The sequence below is a fragment of the Macaca thibetana genome, chromosome 7 (genome assembly GCF_024542745.1).
Source record: "Macaca thibetana thibetana isolate TM-01 chromosome 7, ASM2454274v1, whole genome shotgun sequence".
NCBI classification, from domain to species: domain Eukaryota; kingdom Metazoa; phylum Chordata; class Mammalia; order Primates; family Cercopithecidae; genus Macaca; species Macaca thibetana.
This window is the reverse complement of record NC_065584.1, coordinates 149623018-149649602: the sequence shown is the minus strand read 5'-3', so window position 1 is coordinate 149649602 and position 26585 is coordinate 149623018. Positions and strand designations below refer to the sequence as shown.

Genomic DNA, 26585 nt, shown 5'->3' with positions numbered 1-26585 from the left:
CGCTCTGTCGCCCAGGCTGGAGTGCAGTGGCGCAATCTTGGCTCACTGCAAGCTCCACCTCCCGGGTTCACGCCATTCTCCTGCCTCAGCCTCCCGAGTAGCTGGGACTACAGGCGCGGGCCATCACCACGTCCGGCTAATTTTTTGTATTTTTAGTAGAGACGGGGTTTCACCGTGTTAGCCAGGATGGTCTCGATCTCCTGACCTTGTGATCTGCCCGCCTCTGCCTCCCAAAGTGCTGGGATTACAGGCGTGAGCCACCGCCCCTGGCCTCTGTCTGTCTTGATGGAATCTGCTCTGTTACCCAGGCTGGAGTGCAGTAGCGTGATCTGGGCTCACTACAACCCTCGCCTCCTGGGTTCAAGCGGTTCTCCTGCCTCAGCCTCCCGAGTAAGCTGGGATTACAGGCGTGCACTACCACGCCCAACTAATTTTTATATTTTTAGTAGAGACGGGGTTTTGCCATGTTTGTCAGGCTGATCTCCAACTCCTGGACCGCAGGTGATCCACCTGCCTCGGCCTCCCAAAGTGCTGGGATTACAGGCGTGAGCCACTGCACCTGGACTAGTATTTCTTTTTAAAAACAGTTGTTCTGAAATTTAGAAAGCTTTGTCTGTATGATAAAGTTCTGTAAACAGTGAAACTTAAATTGTGTTTTCTGGTTGCTGCCAGGTAATCTGGTGAAATATACTTTACAGAAATACTTCTCTTTTTTGGCTTTCAGAGCTTCTTCACCTGAGGTTTACAGGCCCCCAAAGGGTCTTTGCATAGAATTCAGAGGTTCTCTGAACTTTATTTTCACTAAGCTCTAGCTGAAACATAAGATTTCCTTGGCCTATTAATGTTCACAACACATCCACAGTAGTCTTAGAAGTGTCTGTGGATTTGTCATCAATCAAAATCAGAAATATTTTCATATCACATTATAGTTGTTGATATTTCAGAATATTGTTCATACTTTTTGCTACTTTGAAATCATAGTAATTATTTTAAAAACTGTTAGATCTTATTTAATTTTGCTTGTTAATAAAGAGGAATATTTTTTAAATTTTTTTGATAACTACTTCTTTATAATTTGTTTTCTTTGTTATGTATTTTTTTTATACATTTGAAAATATTCTGAGAAGAGATCTATTCGGAGGCTTCACCAGACTGCTCAAGGGGTTCATGTCACAAAAAGTGTTAGAAACCCCAATTAGTTTGCTACAGAGCTTTATCATTTTTATGAGAATTTTATGATTGGTCAATGGTCATTTTGATTGCATCTGTCACTCTCCGTCAATTTTTTTTTTTTTTTTTTTTGAGACGGAGTCTCACGCTGTTGCTCAGGCTGGAGTGCAGTGGTGCCATCTCTGCTTGCTGCAACCTCCGCTTCCTGGGTTCAAGCGATTCTCCTGCTTCAGCCTCTCGGGTAGCTGGGACTACAGGCGCGTGCCACCATGCCCAGCTAATTTTTTGTATTTTTAGTAGAGATGAGATTTCACCATATTAGCCAGGATGGTCTCGATCTCCTGACCTCGTGATCCTCCCGCCTTGGCCTCCCAAAGTGCTGGGATTACAGGCATGAGCCACTGCACCTGGCCCCCTCAATTACTTTTTCTAAGCCAACTTTTGAGATTGATACTTTATTTATTTATTTATTTATTTATTTTGAGACGGAGCCTTGCTCTGTTGCCCAGGCTGGCGTACGGTGGCACAATCTCCGCTCACTGCAACCTCTGTCTCGTTCAAGCGATTCTCCTGCCTCAGCTTCCCGAATAGCTGGGATTACACGTGCCTGTCACCACGCCTGGCTACTTTTTGCATTTTTAGTAGAAACGGGGTTTCACCATGTTGGCCAGGCTGGTCTTAAACTCCTGACCTCAAGTGATCCACCCACCTCAACCTCCCAAAGTGCTGGGTGGGATTACAGGTGTGAAGCTCTGCACCTGGCTCCTTCAGTTTTTTTTACTGTGGCAAGATACATGTAAGATTTACACGACTTAACTATTTTTAGTGTATAGTTCGGTAGTATTAGGTACATTGATATTGTGCAACCATTGCCATCACCTTGTAAAACTAAAGCTCTGTACCCATTAAAACAATAACTCTCCATTTTCCCCAACGCCCAGGAACCGCCATTCTACTCACTGTCTCTATGATTTTGCCTTCTAAGTACCACATATAAGTGGAATAACACAATTTTTTAAATAACTTTTTTTTTTTGAGACGGAGTCTTCCTTTGTTGCCCAGGCTGGAGTGCAGTGGCACGATCTTGGCTCACTGCAACCTCCACCTCCTGGGTTCAAGCAATTCGCCTGCCTCAGCCTCCTGAGTAGGTGGGATTACAGACACCTGCCAGCATACCCAGCTAATTTTTGTGTTTTTAGTAGACAGGGTTTCACCATGTTGGCTAGCCAGGCTGGTCTCGAACTCTGGGATTATAGGCATGAGCCACTGCACCTTGCCTTAAAGAACATTTGAAGTTTGTTTCCACTGTTATAGATTTTTTTTTTTTTTTTTTTTGAGATGGAGTCTTGCTCTGTCACCTAGGCTGGAGTGTGGTGGCACAACCTCAGTTTGCTGCAACCTTTGCCTCCTGGGTTCAAGCGATTCTCCTGCCTCAACCTCCGGAGTAGCTGGGATTACAGGAACCTACCACCACGCCTGGCTAATTTTTTTTTTTATTTTTAGTAGAGATGGGGTTTCACCATGTTGGCCAGGCTGGTTTTGAACTCCTGACCTCAAGTGATCCGCACACCTCGGCCTCCCAAAATGCCAGGATTACAGCGGTGAGCCACCACACCTGGCCCAGATAGTATTCTTATATAATAACAGACGAGTTGCTGTCAGATGTTTATTCTCATTGGTAGAAATAATAAGAATATAGGGCATAAATGACCTTTTAAAAAATCTTACAGGTGAGGCAGGTGTTGAACTCCCTTCAAACTTTGAAAAAGCCACATATTGTTATGATGTGGTTGATCTTACCTTACTTCTAAAGGACACATACTGAAAGAAACAACTTTATCTAGAATCTTTCAGAGACTCAGACCCGGCCTGTTTTCGAAAGGACTTTGCCTCTGTTGGTGTCATTATTTTCTCTCAGTTTATACTACTGCTGTGAAAATGATAGCTTTTTCTCAACCTCCTTTATGCTCAAGGAATTTTTGTTTCCAGGGGATTTATTGAGGCATATCTATATTTGATGTAGATTTCCTTTTATTTTCAGGTATTTCTGGTGGTCGCGTTCATATATCAGTTTTAGGAAGGCTTGGGACATTTGAAACTCAGATTCTGCGAAGAGCTCCTCTTAGATCCTTTACAGAAACGCCAGCATACTTTGCTTCAAAAGATGGGATAAGTAAAGATGGTTCTGGAGATGGAAATAAGGTAATTATTTTATATTATTGGCACCTGTACACATTGTGAGTTCCTTCCTTTAAAAAAATATAATAGTACTGTCTGTTACTGGCTTATGTTTTCTGTAGGCAATATGAGATAGCTAAAATGATCTGAAGAATTTTATGTAATTAGATGTTTCATTTTGAACCTTAAAATACTTTTATAAGCATTGCACATAGTAAGCAGTAATTAAAATTTCTAACACCCCAAAGTAGTAAAGAAGTGTCATTAAATGACTGTTGGTCAGTAGGATTGAATTAGGAATAGCCATCATTTCCTGCTTTCATATAACTCTTACAACTTGTGACAGTATAAACCTTACTTTATCCTCTACCTAAAAATTTCAGATTCGTGGTATAACTTAATGTTGGGCTACTCTGGTAGCCTAAAAATTTCAGATTTCTGGTACAACTTTATGTTGTAGCTAGCAAGTAGATGATTGGTAGTTGTATTGAGTGAGTCAGTGACTTACCAGTTTTTTTCATGATGTGAATTTGACTAACACTTGAGTTAATCTTATATGTTAGACAAAATGTGAGGCACTTACATATCCATACTTAATCTTAACAGTGACTCTCTGATGTGGGTAAAATTATTCCCATTTTAGAGATGAGAAAAGTTAGATCTAAGAATAATCAGAGTCACTACCTACCATGATAATAACTCCTGATTCAATTTCATTGAAATGTAGTTTTTTTCCCTTAGTAAATTTTCTAGTGCCTGAGTCATTGAATGAAAACTCTTTATTATATATGTTGGCACATGTTGTATAAAAGAAGACTACAGATATACATGCATTTACTAGAACTGATTTGATTTTTGAGGTAAATAGATCTTCTGACACCAGAAATAGTAGAATTATATTAATAATTTCATCCTAGAAATTTAGAAAATTATAAAATTAATTACAAACAGTATTGTTTATATTTAAGTTGGTTGCCTGAAACTAATAATTGACACTTTTTCTTTTTTCTCCTTCATAAACATTAGAAATCAGCAAGTGAGGGAAGTAGTAAGAAATCAGGCTCTGGGAATTCTGGGAAAGGTGGAAACCAGCTGCGCTGTCCTAAATGTGGCGACTTGTGCACACATGTAGAGACCTTTGTGTGTAAGTATTACATCTTCTTCTGCTCTTTTTTCCCTACATTTTCTATGAATTATTAAATGTATAAAAATATGTAAATTATGTAAAATTTATAAATACAGGCCAGGCACAAATGGCTCATGCCTGTAATCCCAGCACTTTGGAAGGTGGAGATGGGAGGATCCCTTGAGCCTAGGAGTTCGAGACCTGCCTGGGCAACATGTTGAGACACCTGTCTTTACAAGAAAAAAAAAAGGCCAGATATCTGGTGGTGCATACCTGTAGTCATAATCATGCCACTGTACCCCATCCTGGGTGACAGAGACCTTGTCTCCAAAAATATATATATATATGTATGTATATATATAAAATATATATAAATTGTATTAAATGTGTAGAAATATGGATTATATGAAATAAATTAATGTGACTTTGTATGTTATATGAATTATATATAAATTGTATGAGCTCACCTGATTCTCTCTCATGTTCACCGTATACTAGAAAATTCTCAGGACTGGTAATACTTTGCACTGTTGTGTAAGAGATAATTTAAGAAAAATATTTGCTTCTTTATTTTGCTTAATTGTGTTTATTTCAGATTGGATTTTGTGAATTTCTGGGTGTGATCATTAGGCTATAGGAGAACCAGGACTTATTTATTCTGTATTTATTACTACATTCTTCAAATACATATTGAGTATCACATGGCTGGAAAGGCTAGTCATTCATATATTAAGGTAAATTCCCTTAGTACTTACTAAAGGAGGTAAGCCCTCAATTCTGGGAAGCATCTGATAATTATTAATGATTCAGACACTCGGAGAAGGAAGAAATCAGGGCTGGGCACTGTGACTCACACCTGTAATCCCAGCACTTTTGGAGTCTGAGGTAGGCAGATTGCTTGAGCCCAGAAGTTCAAAACCAGCCTGAGCAACATGGCAAAACTCCATATGTATTAAAAAAAATTTAAAAATTAGCCAGGCCTGGTGGTGCATGGCTATAGTTCCAGCTACTTAGGGACTGAGATAATGAAGATCGCTTGAGTCCGGGAGGTGAGGCTGCAGCAAGCCAGCCATTGAACTCCAGCTTGGTGACAAAGCAAGACCCTGTCTCAAAAAAAGAAAAAAAGAAGAAGGGAAAAAATCAACTGTCCTACTTTTGCTGTTAGCGTCAGTAACTCTCTGAAATGCAAAGATTCTCCTGCAGATATTTTCATCAATGAATCAAATAATCAAAAAACTCATTACTTACATGACTTAGAGTTAGTGGTAATGAATTGTACCACCATGTCAGCCTTCCTCTACAATCCAATTGAAGAAAACTTCAAGATTATAAGACTTCAGTGTCTGATGGTTGGCTAGAGGGTATTCTCTATCTCCTAATCCTAATATTGAGACTTTGGTTACAATTTCACACTTACCATTAACAGTAATTGGCCACCATATGAAAAGGTACTAGATGTAGTATGTTTTTATGTACTGGAAAGACTTAAAGTAGCTCCATCCCATAGCTGGAATATTAGGGGTTCTGAACAAAATTTAGTTTGGATCACAACGTAAAATGAAAGTGGGCTGGGCACAGTGACTCACACCAGTAATCACAGGACTTTGGGAGTCCGAAGCAGGCTGCTCACTTGAGGTCAGGAGTTTGAGACCAGCCTGCTCAACATGGTGAAACCCCATCTCTACTAAAAATACAAAAATTAACCGGGCATAGTGGCGTGCATCTGAAGTCCCAGCTATTTGGGAGGCTGAGACCGGAGAATCTCTTGAACCTGGGAGGTGGAGGTCCTGGTGAGCCAAAATCACACCACTGCACTCCTCCAGCCTGGGCAACAGAGCAAAACTCCATCTCAAAAAAAAAAAAAATGGTAGAACTGGATGATAAAACCTTCTAAACAAATTTGATGTGATATAATAAAATTATACAGAGGCTGAAAATTGCTTAATTTATGAGGTCAGTGTCTCCTATTTTAACCAAGAAATTTTCCTCCTTTTTTTTCTTCAAAGAAACATTTCAACGTTTACAGACCTAAAGAATACTTTCTTGCCAGGCGTGGTGGCTTACGCCTGTAATCCCAGCACTTTGGGAGCCTGAGGTAGGCAGATCACCTGAGGTCAGGCGTTGGAGACCAGCCTGGCCAATGTGGTGAAACCCCATCTCTACTAAAAATACAAAATTAGCTGGGCGTGGTGGTGGGCACCTATAATCCCAGCTACTTGGGAAGCTGAGGCATGAGAATTGCTTGAACCGAGAGGCTGCAGTGAGCCGAGATCACACCACTGTAGTCTAGCCTGGGAAATGAGTGAAACTCTGTCTCCAAAAAAGAAAAAAGAATAATTTCTTAGAGTAGAAAAGGAAAGAAACTAGTATTTAATAAATGCCAACATATATAGTTTTGTTCTTGGAACCTTAATTTTGCCAGAACAAAGAGTATTCTCCTTTTTATAAATGAAGAAACTGAGATTTAGCAAGTTTAAGTAACTCATTCAAGGTCACATAGCAGTGAAGATTTGCTATTCAGAAATTCCTATGTCATACATTTCTACCATCTGGAGATTCTTTAGGGGTAAACTAGCTCCTCTTGGGATTAAATTTATTTTTCTTCTATGCATTCTTTCCGAAACTTGCCAGGTTGTATTAGTCACTAAAGGTGACTGTTAAACTTAGAGATTTCCAAACTCCTTCCCTAGAGATTAAGATTCTGTAGATGTGGGATGGGGTTCTAGAATCTGTATATTAGTAGTATCTGTGTATTATTAGTTAGACCAAGTGTGGAAATACTATAGTGTAATCAGTTCAAGGCTGAGGCCTGTTTGCTTTTTTTTTTTTTTTTTTTTTTTTTGAGACGGAGTCTCACGCTGTCGCCCAGGCTGGAGTGCAGTGGCGCGATCTCGGCTCACTGCAAGCTCCGCCTCCCGGGTTCCCGCCATTCTCCTGCCTCAGCCTCCTGAGTAGCTGGGACTACAGGCGCCCGCCACCGCGCCCGGCTAATTTTTTGTATTTTTAGTAGAGACGGGGTTTCACTGTGGTCTCGATCTCCTGACCTTGTGATCCGCCCGCCTCGCCTCCCAAAGTGCTGGGATTACAGGCTTGAGCCACCGCGCCCGGCCGGCCTGTTTGCTTTGAGAATTCTAATTGGGGGTGGTGATATGGGAGTAGAAAATGTGGAAGGGAAGAAAAAAAAAAGCACACACTTAAACTTACAAAATTAATAAGCAAATGTGTTGATTCAGACATCGCTAGACTCAGAAAATATGCAGATGATCATGACACCGTCCCTGTCCTCTGTAACTATTTGTAGGCCCTAGCAGTGCAGTAAGCCCCTCCTCCCTTAGTTTTGCATACCCATATTAAAAGTCTTTTCAGAATGCATCCTTTTGAATCCTTCTGTGTCTGATCATTAAAAGTTGGGTCTTCACAGTACTAAAGAGAGTTTTATTTGATCTCAGGTTACTAACAGGTTGAGCTTCCATAGTCTGAAAATCTGGAGTTCAAAATGCTCCAAAATCCTAAACTTGTGAGTGCATCATGATGCTTAAAGGAAATGCTCCATTGGAGCATTTCAGATTTCAGATTTCATGTAGGGGTGCTTAACCAGTGTATTTCTGCAAATATTCCAAAACTTGAAAACATTTGAACTCTGAAACACTTCTGGTCCTATGCATTTTGATTAAGGGATACTCAGCCTGCTTTTTTGTTTGTTTTTTGTTTTTATTATTTTTTTGAGACAGTTTTGCTGTTCTCACCCAGGCTGGAGTGCAGTGGCACGATCTCGGCTCACTGCAACTTCTGCCACCTGGATTCAAGTGCCAGCCCCAGGTGCCTCAGCCTCAGCCTCCCAAGTAGCTGGGATTACAGGTGCCCACCACCATGCCAGGCTAATTTTTGTGTTTTTGGTAGAGATAGGGTTTCACCTTGTTGACCAGGCTGGTCTGGAATTCCTGACCTCAGGTGATTCAGCCGCCTAAGCCTCCCAAAGTGCTGGCATTACAGGTGTGAGCCACCATGCCCGGCCTGCATTTTGTTTAAGTCTGCATTTATTTGGATACTAGTTCGTAAACATCTTTTTATATGCTTTTTGGTCACTTGTGATTCTTTCGTGAATGGCCTGTTTAGGTAATTGTCTAGTTTTTTGTAATTTTTTTTTTTTTTTTTTTTTTTTTTTGAGACGGAGTCTCGCTCTGTCTCCCAGGCTGGAGTGCAGTGGCGCCATCTCGGCTCACTGCAAGCTCCGCCTTCCAGGTTTACGCCATTCTCCTGCCTCAGCCTCCCCATTCTCCTGCCTCAGCCTCCCGAGTAGCTGGGACTACAGGTGCCTGCCACCTCGCCCGGCTAGTTTTTTTTTTTTTTTTTTTTTTTTTTTTTGTATTTTTTTAGTAGAGATGGGGTTTCACCATGTTAGCCAGGATGGTCTCGATCTCCTGACCTCGTGATCCGCCCGTCTCAGCCTCCCAAAGTGCTGGGATTACAGGCTTGAGCCACCGTGCCCGTCCTACTTTTTTGTATTTTTAATTACTTGAGGAATGCATATATCCATCCTTCTTTATGAGAAAAGAATAGACCCTTATAGATGGAGGTAAAGTTCTATAACATATCTTCATTGAACATGTGATTTTTTTTAAAGTATAAATAACATATTCATATTTTCGCAAATTGCTTGTTTTCACTACGCAATGTTTTGAGAGCTGTGTATGTTAATGCAGTTGACTCTTGAACAGTGGGTTTGAATTGCTCGGGCCCACTTATACCTAGCTTTTTTTTGGCCAGACACATATGGCCAGCATATATGAGGAGCTAACTTCATATATGTGGGTTCCACAGGGCCAACTGCAGGACCTGAGTATGCATGGATTTGGTTATATGTGGGTGGTCCTAGAACTAGTCTCCTACGTGTGCCATGGGACAGCTGTACATGTGGGCCTAGTCCTTTCCTTTTAAAAAATTGTTTGAGATATCATCATTCATATACCATGCAATTCATCTTCAGTGGTTTTAAAATATTTACCAAGTTGTGGCCCGGCATGGTGGCTCACACCTGTAATCCCAGCACTTTGAGAGGCCGAGGCGGGCAGATCACGAGGTCAGGAGTTCGAGACCAGCCTGACCAACATAGTGAAACCCCATCTCTACTAAAAATACAAAAATTAGCCGGGCTTGGTAGCAACCACTTGTAATCCCAGCTGCTTCGGAGGCTGAGACAGGAGAATTGCTTGAACCCGGGAGGCAGAGGTTGCAGTGAACCTAGATCATGCCACTGCACTCCAGCCTGGGTGACAGAGCAAGACTCTGTCTCAAAAAAAAAAAAAAAAGGCCAGGAGCAGTGGCTCATGTCTGTAATCCCAGCACTTTGGGAAGCCAAGGTGGGCGGATGACAAGGTGTGAAGATCGAGACCATCCTGGCTAACACCATGTCTACTAAAAGCACAAAAAATTAGCCTGGCCTGGTGGCGCACGCCTGTAGTCCCAACTACTCAGGAGGCTGAGGCAGGAGAATCTCTTGAACCCAGGAGGCGGAGGCTGCAGTGAGCCGAGATCACACCACTGCACTCCAGCCTGGGTGACAGAGAAAGACTTCGTCTTGTCTCAAAAAGAAAAAAAAGGTATTTACCCGGTTGAATGATCATCTCCACTATCTAATTCCAGAACATTTTTCATCATCCCAGAAAGAAACTCCATAGCCCTTAGTCACTCTCCACCCTTCTCCCCTCCTAGCCCTGTTAACTATTAACTACTTTCTCTATCAATGGATTTGTCTACTCCGTATATCTCATATAATATAATTATATGCTATGTGGCATTTCATATCAGCCTTCTTTTCTTTAGCTTAATGTTTTCAAAGTTTATCCAGGTTGCAGCATATATCAGTATTTCATTGCTTTTTATGGCTGAATAATAATTCATTGTTTAGACATTCATCAGGTGATGGACATTTAGATTGTTTCTACTTGTTGGCTGTTCTGAATAATGCTCCTGTGAACATCTGTGTACCAGTTTTTGTGTGGACATATGTTTCTAATTCTCTTGGGTATATGTTTAGGAGTGGAATTGCTGGGTCATGTGTTAACTGTTTAGTTTCTACAGAATTGCCAAACTGTTTTCCATAGCAGCTGTACCATTCTACAATCCTACCAGCAATATGAGGGTTCCAGTTTCTCCACATCCTTTTTACCACTTGTCTTTCTTTTTTTTGTTTGTTTTTTTTGAGACAGAATCTCGCTCTGTCACCAGGTTGGAGTACAGTGGCATGATCTCAGCTCACTGCAACCTCCACCTCCCAGGTTCAAGCAATTCTCCTGTCTCAGCCTCCCAAGTAGCTGGGATTATAGGTGCCCACCACCACACGCAGCTAATTTTTGTATTTTTAGTAGAGAAGGGGTTTCACCATATTGGTCAGGCTGATCTCGAACTCCTGACCTCAGGTGATCTTCCTGCCTCAGACTCCCAGAATGCTGAGATTACAGGCATGAGCCACTGCGCCCAGCCTGTCTTTCTTTATTCATAGTGGACATGAAGTGGTATCTCATCATGGGCTTCTTTTGATTTTATTTTGTTTTTAGAAACAGGGTCTTGCTCTGTCGCCCAGGCTACAATGCAGTGGCGCAGTCATAGCTCATAGTAGCCTCACCTTCTCTGTTCAAGTTGTCCTCCCACGTCAGCATCTTGAATAGCTGGGACTACAGGCACATGCCACCGCAGAGACAGGGTCTCATTTATGTTGCCCAGGCTGGTCGCGAACTCCTGGGCTGAAGTAATTCTCCTGCCTTGGCTTCCCAAAGTGCTGGGATTTTGTGCTACCTCCGGGGATTCACTGTAGTTTTGATTTGTATTTGCCTAATGACTAATGATGTTAATCTTTTCTTATGTTTTTTGGTCATTTGTCTGTCTTCTTTGGAGAAGTGTCTATTTAAATCCTTTGTCTTTCTTCCTCCCCGCCCCCAACCCCAGGCGGAATTTCGCTTATTGCCCAGGCTGGAGTGCAGTGGCACGATCTTGGCTCACTGCAATTTCCACCTCCTGGGTTCAAGCAGTTCTCTGCCTCAGACTCCTGAGTAGCTGGGATTACAGGCGCCCACCACCACGCCTGGCTAATTTTTTGTATTTTTAGTAGAGATGGGGTTTCACCATCTTGGCCAGACTGGTCTTGAACACGTGTGACCTTGTGATCCGCCCACCTCAGCTTCCCAAACCAACAAAATTTTACATAAAGCAATATAGGATACTTGTAGTAGCTGTTTAAAGGAAAGAATTTGTCTCCTGGTAACTTAATAAAATTAGATTTTTGCCCTTGTTTTTGGAGTGAAAATGCACGGTGAAAATTGGCCAGGCACGGTGGGGGCTCATGCCTGTAATCCCAGCAGTTTGGAAGGCCGAGGAGGGTGGATCACCTGAGGTCAGGAGTTCGAGACCAGCCTGACCAACATGGAGAAACCCCGTCTCTACTGAAAATACAAAATTAGCTAGACGTGGTGGTGCATGCCTGTAATCCCAGCTACTTCGGAGACTAAAGGAGGAGAATCACTTGAACCCAGGAGGCGGAGGTTGCGGTGAGCTGAGATCGTGCCATTGCACTCCAACCTGGGCAACAAGAGCGAAACCCCGTCTCAGAAAAAAAGTGCATTGCAATGCTTGTATTTTTTTCCCCCAAAATAGCATTTTGATAAATAACATCGAATCCTTGAATTTTAGGGATATGTTGAAAACATGTCAATGTAAAATTGTATTGCAAATATTCAAGTCAAATTTAAGCAACCTTTCAACAATAAGCAAAGAGGAATGTGATTTGTTGGTATTTAATCCTTTTCCTTTTGACCTAATTTCCTTAGAGAAATATTTTGAACTTGTGTTCTCAGGCCAGATTTTCCTGTCACACTGCCTGAACTAGATCAGAGGCTTCTCTGCCCTTTAATCCTTGCCCTGTTTACCATCAGTAACAATTGTAAACTAGTTCCTCATCATTATCAAGGCAGTGACTATCTTTCCCATTGATGAGAAGTGGTGATTATTTACTTAGGCTTGTGTTAGTCACAGATGCTTCAAATAGCTTGATCTTTTTCTTTAGGTAAGCATTTACACGGGATCAGTAAATAGGAAACATGGATGAAACCTCTCCTTAAAATTTGCTATTAGAATTTATCCAAAAAAAAATTTTTTTTTGAGACTGAGTTTCGCTCTGTTGCCCAGACTGAAGTGCAGTGGTGTGATCCCAGCTCACTACAACCTCTGCCTCCCAGGTTCAAGCAATTCTCGTGCCTCAACCTCCCCAGTTGCTAGGATTACAGGCACGAGCCAACATGCCCGGCTAATTTGTGTATATTTAGTAACAACAGGGTTTCACTATGTTGGCCAGGCTGGTCTTGAACTCCTTACCTCAAGTGATCCACCTGCCTCCACCTCCCAAAGTGCTAGGATTATAGATGTGAGCCACCTCCGGCCCAGAATGTGTTTTTAATTAGTCTTGTGTTTAAGAACAGAAATATGGCCAGGCGTGGTGGCTCATGCCTGTAATCCCAGCACTTTGGGAGGCTAAGGCGGGCAGATCACGACGTCAGAATATCAAGACCATCCTGTCCAACATGGTGAAACTCCGTCTCTACTAAAAGTACAAAAATTAGCTGGGTGTAGTGGCGTGCACCCAGCTACTGAGGCCGAGGCAGGAGAATTGCTTGGACCCAGGAGGCAGAATTTGCAGTGAGCCCAGATCGCACCACTGCATTCCAGCCTGGGCAACAGAGTGAGACTCCGTCTCAAAAAAAAAAAAAAAAAAAAAAAACAGAAACACAAGAATTGATTGAATTGATAATGAAGTGGTTTTGTTTGTTTTTTGAGACAGAGTCTCACTCTGTTGCCTAGGCTGGAGAATAGTGACCTGGTCTCAGCTCACTGCAACCTATGTGTCCCGGGTAACCCTCAAGTGATTCTCCTGCCTCAGCCTCCTGGGTGGCTGGGATTACAGGCACCTGCCACCACACCTGGCTGATTTTTGTATTTTTAGTAGAAACGGGGTTTTGCCATGTTGGCCAGGGTGGTCTCGAACTCCTGACCTCAGGTGATCCACCTGCCTCGGCCTCCCACTATGCTGGGATTACAGGCCTGAGCCACCACACCCGGCCTAAAGTTTTTTTAATGTGGAATTGTCTGCTTCTTTCATTTAGTTTGTAAGGACGTAGGTGTGCTTGCTAGTGCAGTTTTTCCTATGATCTGTGGATAGATATAAATTTATATTTAAAATTTTCCCAAAGGAAAAAAAATTCCATGAAATTTTTCTCTGCAGTTCTCTCTTTCTAGTTGGATTACACAAAAATGTATTACTTAGACATACTAGCTTTGTATTTGCCACCTGTATCTATAAGAGATTCTCTACCAAATTGCTTTCTGAGGTCCCTGGTTACCATTAGTAGGGTTAGGCTGAGTTAAGCATGTATATCCAAACCCAGCTACCTGGGAGGTGGGAGGATCCCTTGAGAACAGAAGTTTGAGGCCATCCTGGACAACACAGCAAGACGCCAGCTCTTAAAAAAAAAAAAGAGTGGCTGGGTGTGGTGGCTCACGCCTGTAACCCCAGCACTTTGGGAAGCTGAGGCAGGCAGATCACCTGAGATCAGGAGTTCGAGACCAGCCTGACCAATATGGTCAAACCCCACCTCTACTAAAAAATATAAAATTAGCCGGGCGTGGTGGCACATGCCTGTAATCCCAGCTACTAGGGAGGCTGAGGCAAGAGAATTGCTTGAACCCGGGAGGCGAAGGTTGCAGTGAGCTGAGATTGTGCCATTGCGCTCCAGCCTGGGCAACAAGAGCAAAACTCTGTCTCAAAAAAAAAAAAGTGTATATCCATATGTCTACATCCTGTAACCGTATGTTGTTTATTTTTATTTTGTTTATTATAAGAGGGCATGATGGGCACTATCTTGGCTCACTGCAACCTCTGCCTCCCAGGTTCAAGCAGTTCTCCTGCTTCAGCCTGCTGAGTAGCGGGGTTTATAGGCACTTACCATGCCCAGCTATTTTTTGTATTTTTAGTAGAGACAGGGTTTCACCATGTTGGCCAGGCTGGTCTTGAACTCCTGAGCTTAAGTGATCCACCCGTCTTGGCCCCTCAAAGTGCTGAGATTACAGGCGTGAACCACTAGGCCCCACCAACATCCTATAACCATGTTTTGAAAAGAAAGAGTAGGCTGGCCTCAGTGGGTCACGCCTGTAATCCCAAGCACTTTGGGAGGCCAAGGTGGGAGGGTTACTTGAGTCCAGGAGTTTGAGACCCGCCTGGGCAACATCATGAGACCCGCCTGGGCAACATCATGAGACCCTGTCTCTACAGAAGATTTTAGAAAGTAGACAGGCATCGGCTGGGCGCAGTGGCTCACGCCTGTAATCCCAGCACTTTGGGAGGCCAAGGAGGGCGGATCGACGTCAGGAGATTGAGAGGCGCCTATAGTCCCAGCTACTTGGGAGTCTGAGGCAGGAGAATGGCGTGAACCTGGGAGGCGGAGCTTGCAGTGAGCCACTGTCGCGCCACTGCACTCCAGTCTAGGCAACAGAGAGAGACTTCATCTCAAAAAAAAAAAAAAAAAAAAAAAAAAAAAAAGGCAGGTGTGGTGGCGCATGCCTGTAGTCCTGGATACTCAAGGAGGCTGAGGTGGGAGGATTGCTTGAGCTTAGGAGGTCAAGACTGCAGTGAGCAGTGATCACGCCACTGCATTTCAACCTGGGCAACAGAGCAAAACCCTGTCTCAAAAAAAAAAAAAAAAGAAAAATAAATCACCTTTAACACAGGATATTCTGTAGCTGATCCATTGGAATTGAGAAATCCTTATAAATGTATTCATCTACTGTGTATCCACAAATTTTTTTTTTATGCTTTAAGTTTCATGGTATATGTGCACAACCTGCAGGTTTGTTACATATGTATACATGTGCCATGTTAGTGTGCTACACCTGTTAACTTGTCATTTACATTAGGTATATCTCCTAATGCTATCCCTCCCCTCTCCTGCAATCCCATCACAGTCCCTGGTGTGTGATGTTCCCCTTCCTGTGTCCAAGTGTTCTCATTGCTCAGTTCCCACCTATGAGTGAGAACATGTGGTGTTTGGTTTTCTGTCCTTGCGATAGCTTGCTCAGAATGACGGTTTCTAGCTTCATCCGTGTCCCTACAAAGGACATGAACTCATCACTGTGTATCCACATATTATTTTTTTTTTTTTGAGACGGAGTCTCACTCTATCGCCGAGACTGTAGTGCAGTGGTGTGATCTCAGCTCACTGCAAACTCCGCCTCCTGGGTTCACACCATTCTCCTGCCTCAGCCTCCTGAGTAGCTGGGACTACAGGCATGTGCCACCACGCCCGGCTAATTTTTTGTATTTTTAGTAGAGACGAGATTTCACTGTGTTAGCCGGGATGGTCTTGATCTGACCTCGTGATCCGCCAGCCTTGGCCTCCCAAAGTTCTGGGATTATAGGCGTGAGCCACTGCACCCAGCCAAAAATTTTTTAAAGAAAAAAGAGAAACTCTTTTTATCCTCACTTTAAACTGCCTTTGTATTGCTTTCAAAGGCTGCTTGATTATCTTTAAATCAAATCCGTATGACTGAGAAAGCAGTATTTTATTAGTTTCTTAGTGATTTTTTTGATCAGAGAAATAGGAACTAGTGGAGTAAAGATAAAATAAATATATGAAATAAATTTTATATATATATATGTATATATTTGTTTTTTTTTGAGATGGCGTGTTGCTCTGTCTCCCAGGCTGGAGTGCAATGGCACAATCTCAGCTCACTGCAACCTCCATCTCCTGGGTTCAAGCGATTCTCCTGGCTCAGCCTCCTGAGTAGCTGGGATTACAGGTGTCTGCCACCACGCCCAGCTAATTTTTGTATTTTTAGTAGAGACAAATACAAAATTTAGGGTTTCACCATGTTGGCCAGGCTGGTCTCGAACTCCTGACCTCGTGATCCTCCTGCCTCAGTCTCCCAAAGTGCTGGGATTACAGGCATGAGCCACCATGCCCCAAAAACGCTAATGGGTTTAAAAGAATGTAAAGAATATACATTTTTTGCATTTTTAGGAGTTAAAATAGATTTCTCTTTCAACTTTTGTGTATGTTTGAAACTTATAATGTTGGAAAAATATATGAATCTTGTATTTTACTTTTAGTTTGTTCATTCAAGTATTTCAATAAAATAGATGATTACTCCATATTCTCAAAGAGGTTTTAAAATCTTTTTTAGTGGGCCAGGCGTGGTGGCTCACGCCTGTAATCCTAATACTTTGGGAGGCCGAGGCAGGCAGATAACAAGGTCAAGATACCGAGACTATCCTGCTCAATATGGTGAAATCCTGTCTTTTCTAAAAATACAAAAATTAGCTGGGGGTGATGGTGCACCCCTGTAATCTCAGCTACTCGGGAGGCTGAGGCAGGAGAATCGCTTGAACTCGGGAGGCAGAGGTTGCAGTGAGCCGAGATCGCACCACTGCACTCCAGCCTGGCGACAGAGCGAGACTCCATCTCCAAAAGAAAAAAAATCTTTTTTAGTGAATGGAAGGTTGGAAAAATTTCACCCAATCTTTTAATGAAGTGTATCACAAAATGAAAGAACCTAATAAAAATGAACAAAAGGTAGTTGACTGAACTCATCTATCTTTGTAGAATACTTCATATATAAATGAGGCTTTTTGTGTGGCAAGTAGATGGAATAGTGAGTCTACTTTTTGTCAGGTGCATAGCTTTCATTTACAGTGGAGTCTTTAAGGCTAAACACTATTGGAATTATTTTTTATTTCCTTCTACTTACCTCTGTTTTCTTTTACAGCATCCACCCGTTTTGTCAAGTGTGAAAAATGTCATCATTTTTTTGTTGTGCTATCTGAAGCAGACTCTAAGAAAAGCATAATTAAAGAACCTGAATCAGCAGCAGAAGCTGTAAAATTGGCATTCCAACAGAAACCACCACCTCCCCCTAAGAAGGTATAAGTCTTAAGCTCAGTCTTACAAGTATTTTATCTTGAAAACATTCCATTGCTTCCCTTTCCCAAGTTTATATTGAATCCTAATACTAGTATCTGAACAAGTATTACAGGTTCATAATATGGACCATATGTGGCTAAATTGTTATTGCCTTTTGGAATTTAAATATGGGGTCCGTTGCTTTTTCCCATGTTATGATTACTGTATTTAGTAGCAGTGAAATATAGCTAGATAATTATTAAAATGTTAACTTGTTAATACCAAGTTAATCTGAAATAATATCTTTACCATAGAGCAAGCAACTTTTGATTTATTTTTGTTCGTTTGGACCCTTGTTCGTTTGGACCCTTAAATAACACCAGCCTAGGCTGGTCCACTTGACTAGCCTAAAAAAAAAAAAAAAAAAAAAACCCTATAATTATCTCCCTTAAATTGGTCTATTTTATGGTAAAACAGCCTTCAGTCTAATAATATAAGCAAGTAGTTTTTTCATAGCCAGTGTGCCAGGGCTGCTCTGTATAGCACTGTGGCTTTGGTAGTGTGGACTCTTTTTAGAAGCCTCGGGCCGAGTATGATTTGGTCCTGTGAAATGTAACAGAATATACTACCACCAGCTCCATTGGGTACTTGGTGTGTGCTTTTTGAGAACTGGGAACCCTTGTACCCTGGCTGTGTGCCTTCTGTTCTGGCTGTGTCTCAGATGTTTGCACACTTAGATTATTTCTCATTGCCTCAGTGTATCTTTCTTCTACTGTGTTTAGATAGCAGTGCATTTGTCTCTACTTCCAAATGTGCTGTGACAGGTTTAATGTCATTGGTATAATTTGTAAGGAATAAAGATGTTTAAAACTATAAAAAAATGTATATGGTCAACTAAATAATTTGTCATTAAAAAAATGGAAAATGCCTGTAATCCCAGCACTTCGGGAGGCTGAGACGGGCGGATCACGAGGTCAGGAGATCGAGACCATCCTGGCTAATATGGTGAAACCCCGTCTCTACTAAAAATACAAAAAACTAGCCGGGCGAGGTGGTGGCTACTCGGGAGGCTGAGGCAGGAGAATGGCGTAAACCCGGGAGGCGGAGCTTGCAGTGAGCTGAGATCCGGCCACTGCACTCCAGCCTGGGCGACAAAGCGAGACTCCGTCTCAAAAAAAAAAAAAAAAAAAAAAAAAAAAAAAAAAATGGAAAATATATTGGACTTTATATTCTATATGAATTTGTGTAGACTTCAGACATCTGAGTTAAAATTCCAGGCAGTTTATTTTCAGGAGTTATACTGCTGAAAATAGTATAAATAATATATAAATATTGAATTATTTATTTTTTAATCAGGGTTTCACTCTGTTGCCCAGGCTGGAGTGCAATGGCACACTCATGGTTCACTGCAGCCTTAACCTCCCTGGGCTCAAGTGATCCTCCCACTTCAGCCTCCACAGTAGCTGGGTGCAGGTGTGTGCCACCATGCCCAGCTAATTTCTGTAGAGACAGGGTTTCGTTGTTGTCCAGGCTGGTCTGCACCTCCTAGGCTCAAGTGATCCACCCACCTCAGCCTCCCAAAGTACAGGGATTCCAGGCGTGAGCCACCATGCCCGGCAGGAGTTGTTGAATATTAATTCACCAACCATTTCATTTCTGTTCACTTTTTAGTGAATAAAAAATTTACCCCAGGTTCCAAGCTGTTGGCAATAACCAACTGTAGAACAGAGCTTTAGCTACTATTAAGAGTAAAGTTTTTAGAGTTGAGCCTGGTGGCTCATGCCTATAATCCCAGCACTTTGGGAAGCCAAGGTAGGAGGATCGCTTGAACCCCAGGAGTTCAAGACCAGCCTGGGCAACACAGTGAGACCCTGTCTCAAAAAAAGAAAAAAGTGTATTTTTAGAAAATTTAAAAAAATAATAAGAATACAATTTTTAGGGTCTCATTTAGATAAATGAGTAGCTTTAAAGTTAATATCTGAGAAAAAACTAAATGTATTAAAACACATGGATACTGATGGTATAATGGCTTTTGATTATATAATGCCTGTTTCTGAAAAGGGTAGTTTTATAATATGTTATCTTTGTGAAGAATATTATTCATTTGATTGAGAGGTATAGATTTATTTTAATGATTTACATTAATGTTGATACTTTTAGACCCATGGTGGCATGTGTATGTATTCTAAGTTACTTTAAATTTAATTGTTTATTAAAAAATAAAGGTTGATAGCATTGTTTATAGAATAGAAATTAGCATAACACAGTGATACTTTGTTAAACTAGAGAACAAATGAATTGTGTTTTTGTTCATTTAGTGTTTAGGGCCTCTGAATCATTGCTATATAATGTATTGTCATTTTGTTTTTAATGAGAGTCTTTGTCAGATTTAAAACTGTAAGCAAGTATGCTTAGTATATAACTTTTTAATGTGTGTGCTCTTATAGCTCATATTAAATTATTCATACCTAATCATTTTTCAGATTTATAACTACCTCGACAAGTATGTTGTTGGCCAGTCATTTGCTAAGAAGGTGCTTTCAGTTGCTGTGTACAATCATTATAAGAGAATATATAATAATATCCCAGCTAATCTGAGACAGCAAGCAGAGGTTGAGAAGCAGACATCATTAACACCAAGAGGTAGCGTTTTTGATAATTGACCTAAATAGAGATTGCTATGCTTAAAAGTAATCTTTATTTGTAACTCCTCACGTTCTTCTTAAAATGTTTTTTATATAGTGGAGCATTTTTCAAAGTGCAGGTTACTCCCCATTAGTGGGTCATGAAATCATTTTGGTAGGTTGCCAACAGCATTTTTTAAAAATTTGATAGATATGAATAGAAAATATCAGAATACATTAACTTATAGTTAAGGTAAATATTATTTCTTAGGTCTGGCATGGTGACTTATGCTGGTAATCCCACACGTTTGGAGGCTGAGGTGGGGGGATCACTTGAGGTCAGGAGTTCGAGACTTGCCTGGCCAGCATGGTGAAACCCCGTCTCTACTAAAAATACAAAAATTAGCTGGGTGGGGTGGCATATGCCTGTAGTCCCAGCTACTTGAGAGGCTGAGGCAGGAGAATTGCTTGAACCTGGGAGGCAGAGGTTGTGGTGAGCTGAGGTCACGCCACTGCACTCCAGCCTGGGCAACAAGACTCCATCTCAAAAAAAAAAAAAAGGAAAAAAAAAAACAACTTACATTTTCAGTTATATGTGCATAGGTTCTGAGTCACAAAGAAAATTATACTACTTATTGAGGGTCTTAGTAAAAAATGTTTGAAAGCCACTGGGGTAGAGATTGAGACATCATTTTCACCACAACTAGTTCCCCATGAATGGATCTTAGCAATGCTCTGTACAACTCAGTTCTCTTGGGTTCAGGATACAGAATTTCATTTGCCTGTGTCAGAGATATGTGGAGATGATGACTGTTAATATATCCAGCACTCGTTTTTCTTTGGGCCCTAGCTACAGAGTGTATAAGGTTAAGGGCAAATCTGTGAGTGATTCAAAGTACAATTTCTCTTAAGGGTAGATTCTAATATACCAGTACTGTATAATCTCAATTTACTATGGACAATAATGAGATATACTATGGACAGTTTACTGAGAATATACTGTGTAATCTCAATTTACTATGGACAATAATGTATATTAATAGAATGATTTTATTTAAAACAATTATGAATAGAGTAAATATAAATATTTAATTTTTTGTTTTGTTGGCCATACAGCCCTGATTTCTGATTTAGGCCTACATTCCATCATTTTAGATTCTTTTAATTATCACTGTACAGTGTGAAGGAGTTCTGCTAAGTACTTAAATTTATAAATCTACATTATCTTTGATAGCCTTTAGTAGCAACTAAATGTATAATTTATTTAAATGAAGACACTTGTTCACTTGTTGAATTTACATCACATAACTGCAAAATAGTTACGTGATGGTATCAGTTATTTTTAGAAAGTATAAGTCATAACTAATGGAAGACTCAGAACCTTTTTTCTTTTTTTTCAAGACAAGGTCTCGCTCTGTCACCCAGGCTAGATTGCAACTCACTGCAGCCTCAACTTCCCAGGCTCCAGTGACCCTCCCACCTCAACCTCCCAAGCAATCCACCTGCCTCAGCCTCCCAATGTGCTGGGATTAATAGGCTTGAACTCCTGCGCCTGGCCTGAAATCTTCATTTTTATAAGGTCCAAATAGCACTGATAGTTATGTGGCAAAACTTTTTTGTTTTCTTCAGTCAATAAATAAATATTTAAGCTATTCTAAGTCCTGGAGGAGCAAATGGTTATAATATGTATAGCATGAGGGGCTTAAACTCTTATATAAAGACTTATACCCTTACAGTAGATATCAATTATATATTTGACAAATATGAATATTAGCAACTGGACAGCCATCTTTATGCATGGTTTTGTTTTAATATAGAAAAGATATAGCGTATAGATTCTTAATATGAAAAGCTGAAAAATGTTAGTGAACACATCCTTTAAATATATTTGAAAGAGGACAGGAGGTGGGATACTCATTGTTTGTTCCCCCAAGGTAAACAAATATGTAATATTTTCATCCTCTTTCTTAGAGTTAGAAATAAGAAGACGGGAGGATGAGTACAGATTTACAAGTAAGTGACTTCAGGTCCTCCTCTGTAATTATTCTTCCTTTTGACATTTATTTCAGTGAAGTGTTTTAGCAGTAACAGTGATAGACATGTATGTATTTGCTTGTGTATTACCAAGAAAGATACATATTATCTAAATGTGTTTATCATACATGGTATAAATAACTTTGGAATAGTTTTTCATAGCTAATTTTAATTTCTATATGTTTGGTTATTTTTTATTTTTTCTATCAAATTACAATTAGAGTTGGCCTGCTTCTTGTGGGTCACAGGAATTTGGGGGAGGCAGATTATTTTCTAGCTACTCTTTGCCAGAAACCACACTGTTTCTTTTTTGTTATTTATGAAACTTAAAGTCTTACAAATTATGAGTAAGCCTTAATTCACTGTTTCTAGCCCTGGATTGCCCCTAAAAGCATCAGATGGTCCAATGGAGGGTGTGGAAGGACTTGATAGATCAAAGAGACTGGCCCTTCTGATGTCTTCCACCTATTCCTTTGGAGGTGGATGTAGTTAGTTGCTGCATTGAGGGTAGAGGTTCCAGGGGTGTCATAGAAAGATTCACATGGCCTTTTGTTTTAGTAATTGAAATAAAGAAAATTAGCTAAGTTTGATACTTTTACATTTGCCTTTGAACCAAGTAGTATTATATATCCACTATTTGAAGTGTACTGTATATAGGATGAGCCATGAGAATATAACTTGTGTACCAACTTGGGCATGACATTTATCACATGTAATAACATTACATTATCCCCAGTTACTTTTAAATTTGTGGAAATACTGATTATACCATGCATGGTAAAATTAAGAAATACAGTAAGTGCAATAGAATTAGATTATATATAAGAATGTAAGATCTAAATAATAACCTTTAGGTATATATATAATTTATATTTCGTAATGAAAAAATATATTCTGATATGCAGTCAATACCATACTCATAAATTGTGTTGATGGCTAGTGAAACTATACTAAATTAGTAAAGAAAGTCTGTAGTCCATATTTTGAAAGACATGTCATGTAATATATGTAGTGATTTAATGTTATTTAAATGTTAACAAGTAACAGTATTTAAGAACTTATGTAAAAGATTGACTGACTTAGAAACAAATACTTCAAAAGCTTAAATTTATTGTCATGTGCAGTTTTGTTGTGTTTTATGTGGGATTTTAAGTTCTAAAGTTAGGTTGTTAACTAACACCAGCTGGGGGTGTTAGACCCTAACACTGATCTAGGGTTTTAGACCAAAATCATGTACAATAAGATTAATTCTTGTAAGTCCCTTTGGAAGTAAAATTTTAGAGACCAACATACGGCTTTTAGGAGGACTGACACAATTGGCTTTTTTTCTCCATCTTTGGAATATAATGATGTTTAAGTTGAGCACCAGATGAAATACTTCGTTTGCGTTTAAGGACTATGTTGTGTGAATAATTAAACACTAGGGAAATGGTAATAATAATAGAAGATTCTTCTGTAACACTTATAAAACTATCTGCCAGGTATTGTTCTTAAGTGTTTTGCATATATTCATTTAATCTCCCCTAAACCCATGAGACAGAAACTATTATTTTTATCTCCATTTTTGAAATAAGGAAACTGAAACACATAAATTTTAAGTAATTTATCCATGGCCACACAGCTGGTGAGCTCTGTGCAGCTAACTACTACACTAGCCTGCTTGCTCGTGGTCCTCATTTTAGAGAGCTATGCTTACAAAGTGAGAGATGCACAAACAGGTACTAACTGAAAGAATTGGAGAGTTATCTCAAGTTTACTGTAAGGCATATACTCATAAAATGGGATGATAGACATCATTTAAATTATTTTTTTTTAACTTAAATCATTAAGTTAAATACATAGATTACGTGGTTCCACTGTAATTAATATGCCTCTTGCAATTTTGTTCAGTTATTCGTCTAAACCGTGTGTGTGTGAGAGAGAGAGAGAGAGAGGGAAGGAGGGAGATAGAGAATGAGTGAATGATAAGCACCTGCTGGCCTTGCTTATCCGAAGCTACATCTAAATCATTTTTCCCCTTTGGGCAGAGCTAAACTTAACCCAAGCTCCTTCCTATGTTATCATAATCGCTAACCAGATTTTGCTGAAATTTTTAAAAGTACTTTGCTAGTGACAATTTAACTAACCCCATACAGCAGACTGGGTTTTCTTGGCTGATGTGGATTATAATGAGGCACAACATTGTGAATTATTCTCTAATTATTAACCCTCAAAGGTAGCACAGTTTAATCCAGATGTTTATGGAATACTTATTGATTTTGATGAATAATGCTTTACCTTAAGTGTGAAGATAGTTTGAAAGTGACAGCCAGATGGAATAGGACCATGATAATAGATACGTCTACTGAACTGTTACTCTGTCAGTTTAATTAAAATAATAATGCATTGGAAAGTCTTGATTTTCTTAATCAATTTCTTAGAAAATAAAATTTAGGCCAGGTACGGTGACTCATGCTTGTAATCTCAGCACTTGGAGAGGCCGAGGCAGGTGGATCACCTGAAGTCAGCAGTTCGAGATCAGCCTGGGCAACATGGCAAAACCCCATCCCTACTAATAATATAAAAATTAGCCAGGTGTGGTGGCATGTACCTGTAATCCCAACTACTCAGGAGGCTGAGGCAGGAGAATCACTTGAACCCAGGAGGCGGAGGTTGCAGTGAGCTGAGATTGCACCACTGTACTCCAACCTGGACAACAGAGAGAGACTCTGTCTCAAAAAAAAAAAAAAAAAAAGTAAAAATGAATTCAGAAAATATAAACAAGTATGTTATGATGACAGGTACTCAAATGCTAAGAACCAAGAACAATCTGAATATTTACAAATCTGGATAATCTTTCCTTTAGCCAAGAGAAAGTAAGAATAAAGATTTATTTATTTTGTTTTGTTTTGTTTTATTTTTATTTTATTTTTTTGAGATAGCATCTTACTCTGTTGCCCAGGCTGGAGTGCAATGGCATGATCTTGGCTCACTGCAACCCCCGCCTCCCGGGTTCAAGCTATTCTCCTGCCTCGACTTCCCAAGTAGCTGGGACTATAGGCGTGTACCAGTACATCTGGTTAATTTTTGTATTTTTAGTAGGGATGGGGTTTCACTGTGTTGGCCAGGCTGTTTTTGAACTCCTGACCTCAGGTAATCCACCAGCCTTGCCTCCCAAAGTGCTGGGATTACAGGCTGAGCCACCATGCCCCACCCTAAAGATTTATTTTTGTAGGAACCTGGCTGATCAAATGATACTTCACTAGCAGTGTCAGTCCCATGTAGTCATTAGCAATGTCAGTCACATTTAGTTAACAGTTATGTCTCTAATAAAGGAACTAGAAAGATCCAGTACAGGTCCAATAAAATTAGAGATTTAGATAGGACCAGAGATAGCGAGGTCTACCATATTTGGTTTCTCTAGTAGATTTTATTGATTAAGAAACAGGAACATAAAATTTATATGACTTGCCCTTGATCATATGGCTTCTACTTAGAGACAAACGAAGGTCCAGAGCTAAAGCTTTCTAACTCCTGGCTCTGCTCTTCCATTGCATTGCCTTCCCTTGGGTAAAGGAGTATTCTTACATATTTATGTAAATAAAGACAGGGAAAAAAATCAATTTCCTTTGCTTGAGGTTCTTTATATAATCATTGTGTGCTATATGTTTGTCATTAGGTAATTTGAGATTTTTCTCCTTTGTAGGTAAGACAGAATGTCAAAATACTTAAATTTTCTGTGTAGATGTTCAGTTTTAGATAAAAGTTTTTATGGGACATTTTCCTCAAGTAAATTCAAATGAATCTCAAGTACTTCCTTTGGCATTTTTTTCAGAATTGCTTCAGATTGCTGGAATTAGCCCACATGGTAATGCTTTAGGAGCATCAATGCAGCAACAGGTAAATCAACAAATACCTCAGGAAAAACGAGGAGGTGAAGTATTGGATTCTTCTCATGATGACATAAAACTTGAAAAAAGTAATATTTTGCTGCTTGGACCAACTGGGTCAGGTAAATAACTTGCTGAGAAAATTTATTACTCATTTTAAAAATCAGAATATAAATGATTCTATAACCTGTATCTTGTGATTGAAGTATTATGACTCTTGAGAAGAAAATCTAAGGCCAGTTGCCTAGATACACTATCAGTATTCCTGCATAGAATACAAACTGAGGCCGGGCGCGGTGGCTCAAACCTGTAATCCCAGCACTTTGGGAGGCCGAGATGGGCGGATCACGAGGTCAGGAGATCAAGACCATCCTGGCTAACACGGTGAAACCCCGTCTCTACTAAAAATACAAAAAACTAGCTGGGCGAGGTGGCGGGCGCCTGTAGTCCCAGCTACTCGGGAGGCTGAGGCGGGAGAATGGCGTAAACCCGGGAGGTGGAGCCTGCAGTGAGCTGAGATCCGGCCACTGCACTCCAGCCTGGGCGACAGAGCAAGACTCTGTCTCACAAAAAAAAAAAAAAAAAAAAAAAAAGAATACAAACTGAATTTGAGGCATTGGTGTTCCCCTTCAGACCAGTC

The 26585-nt window shown here is 40.3% G+C and overlaps 1 protein-coding gene and 1 long non-coding RNA gene across 4 annotated transcripts in view; both read left to right on the top strand.

Annotated features, from left to right (window-relative positions):
• LOC126958022 (uncharacterized) overlaps positions 1-26585 on the top strand; it is a 182751-nt gene that overhangs the window by 141655 nt on the left and 14511 nt on the right. The window lies entirely within an intron of this gene.
• CLPX (caseinolytic mitochondrial matrix peptidase chaperone subunit X) overlaps positions 1-26585 on the top strand; it is a 40874-nt gene that overhangs the window by 2027 nt on the left and 12262 nt on the right. Inside the window, exons 2-7 of one of the 2 annotated variants that reach the window (XM_050795944.1) lie at positions 3212-3372; positions 4375-4492; positions 17285-17439; positions 19902-20061; positions 22014-22055; positions 25891-26067. In XM_050795944.1, coding sequence (XP_050651901.1) covers positions 3212-3372; positions 4375-4492; positions 17285-17439; positions 19902-20061; positions 22014-22055; positions 25891-26067 — 813 coding nt within the window. The remainder of the gene's footprint in view (positions 1-3211; positions 3373-4374; positions 4493-17284; positions 17440-19901; positions 20062-22013; positions 22056-25890; positions 26068-26585) is intronic. The other variant, XM_050795945.1, reaches the window with a different exon arrangement.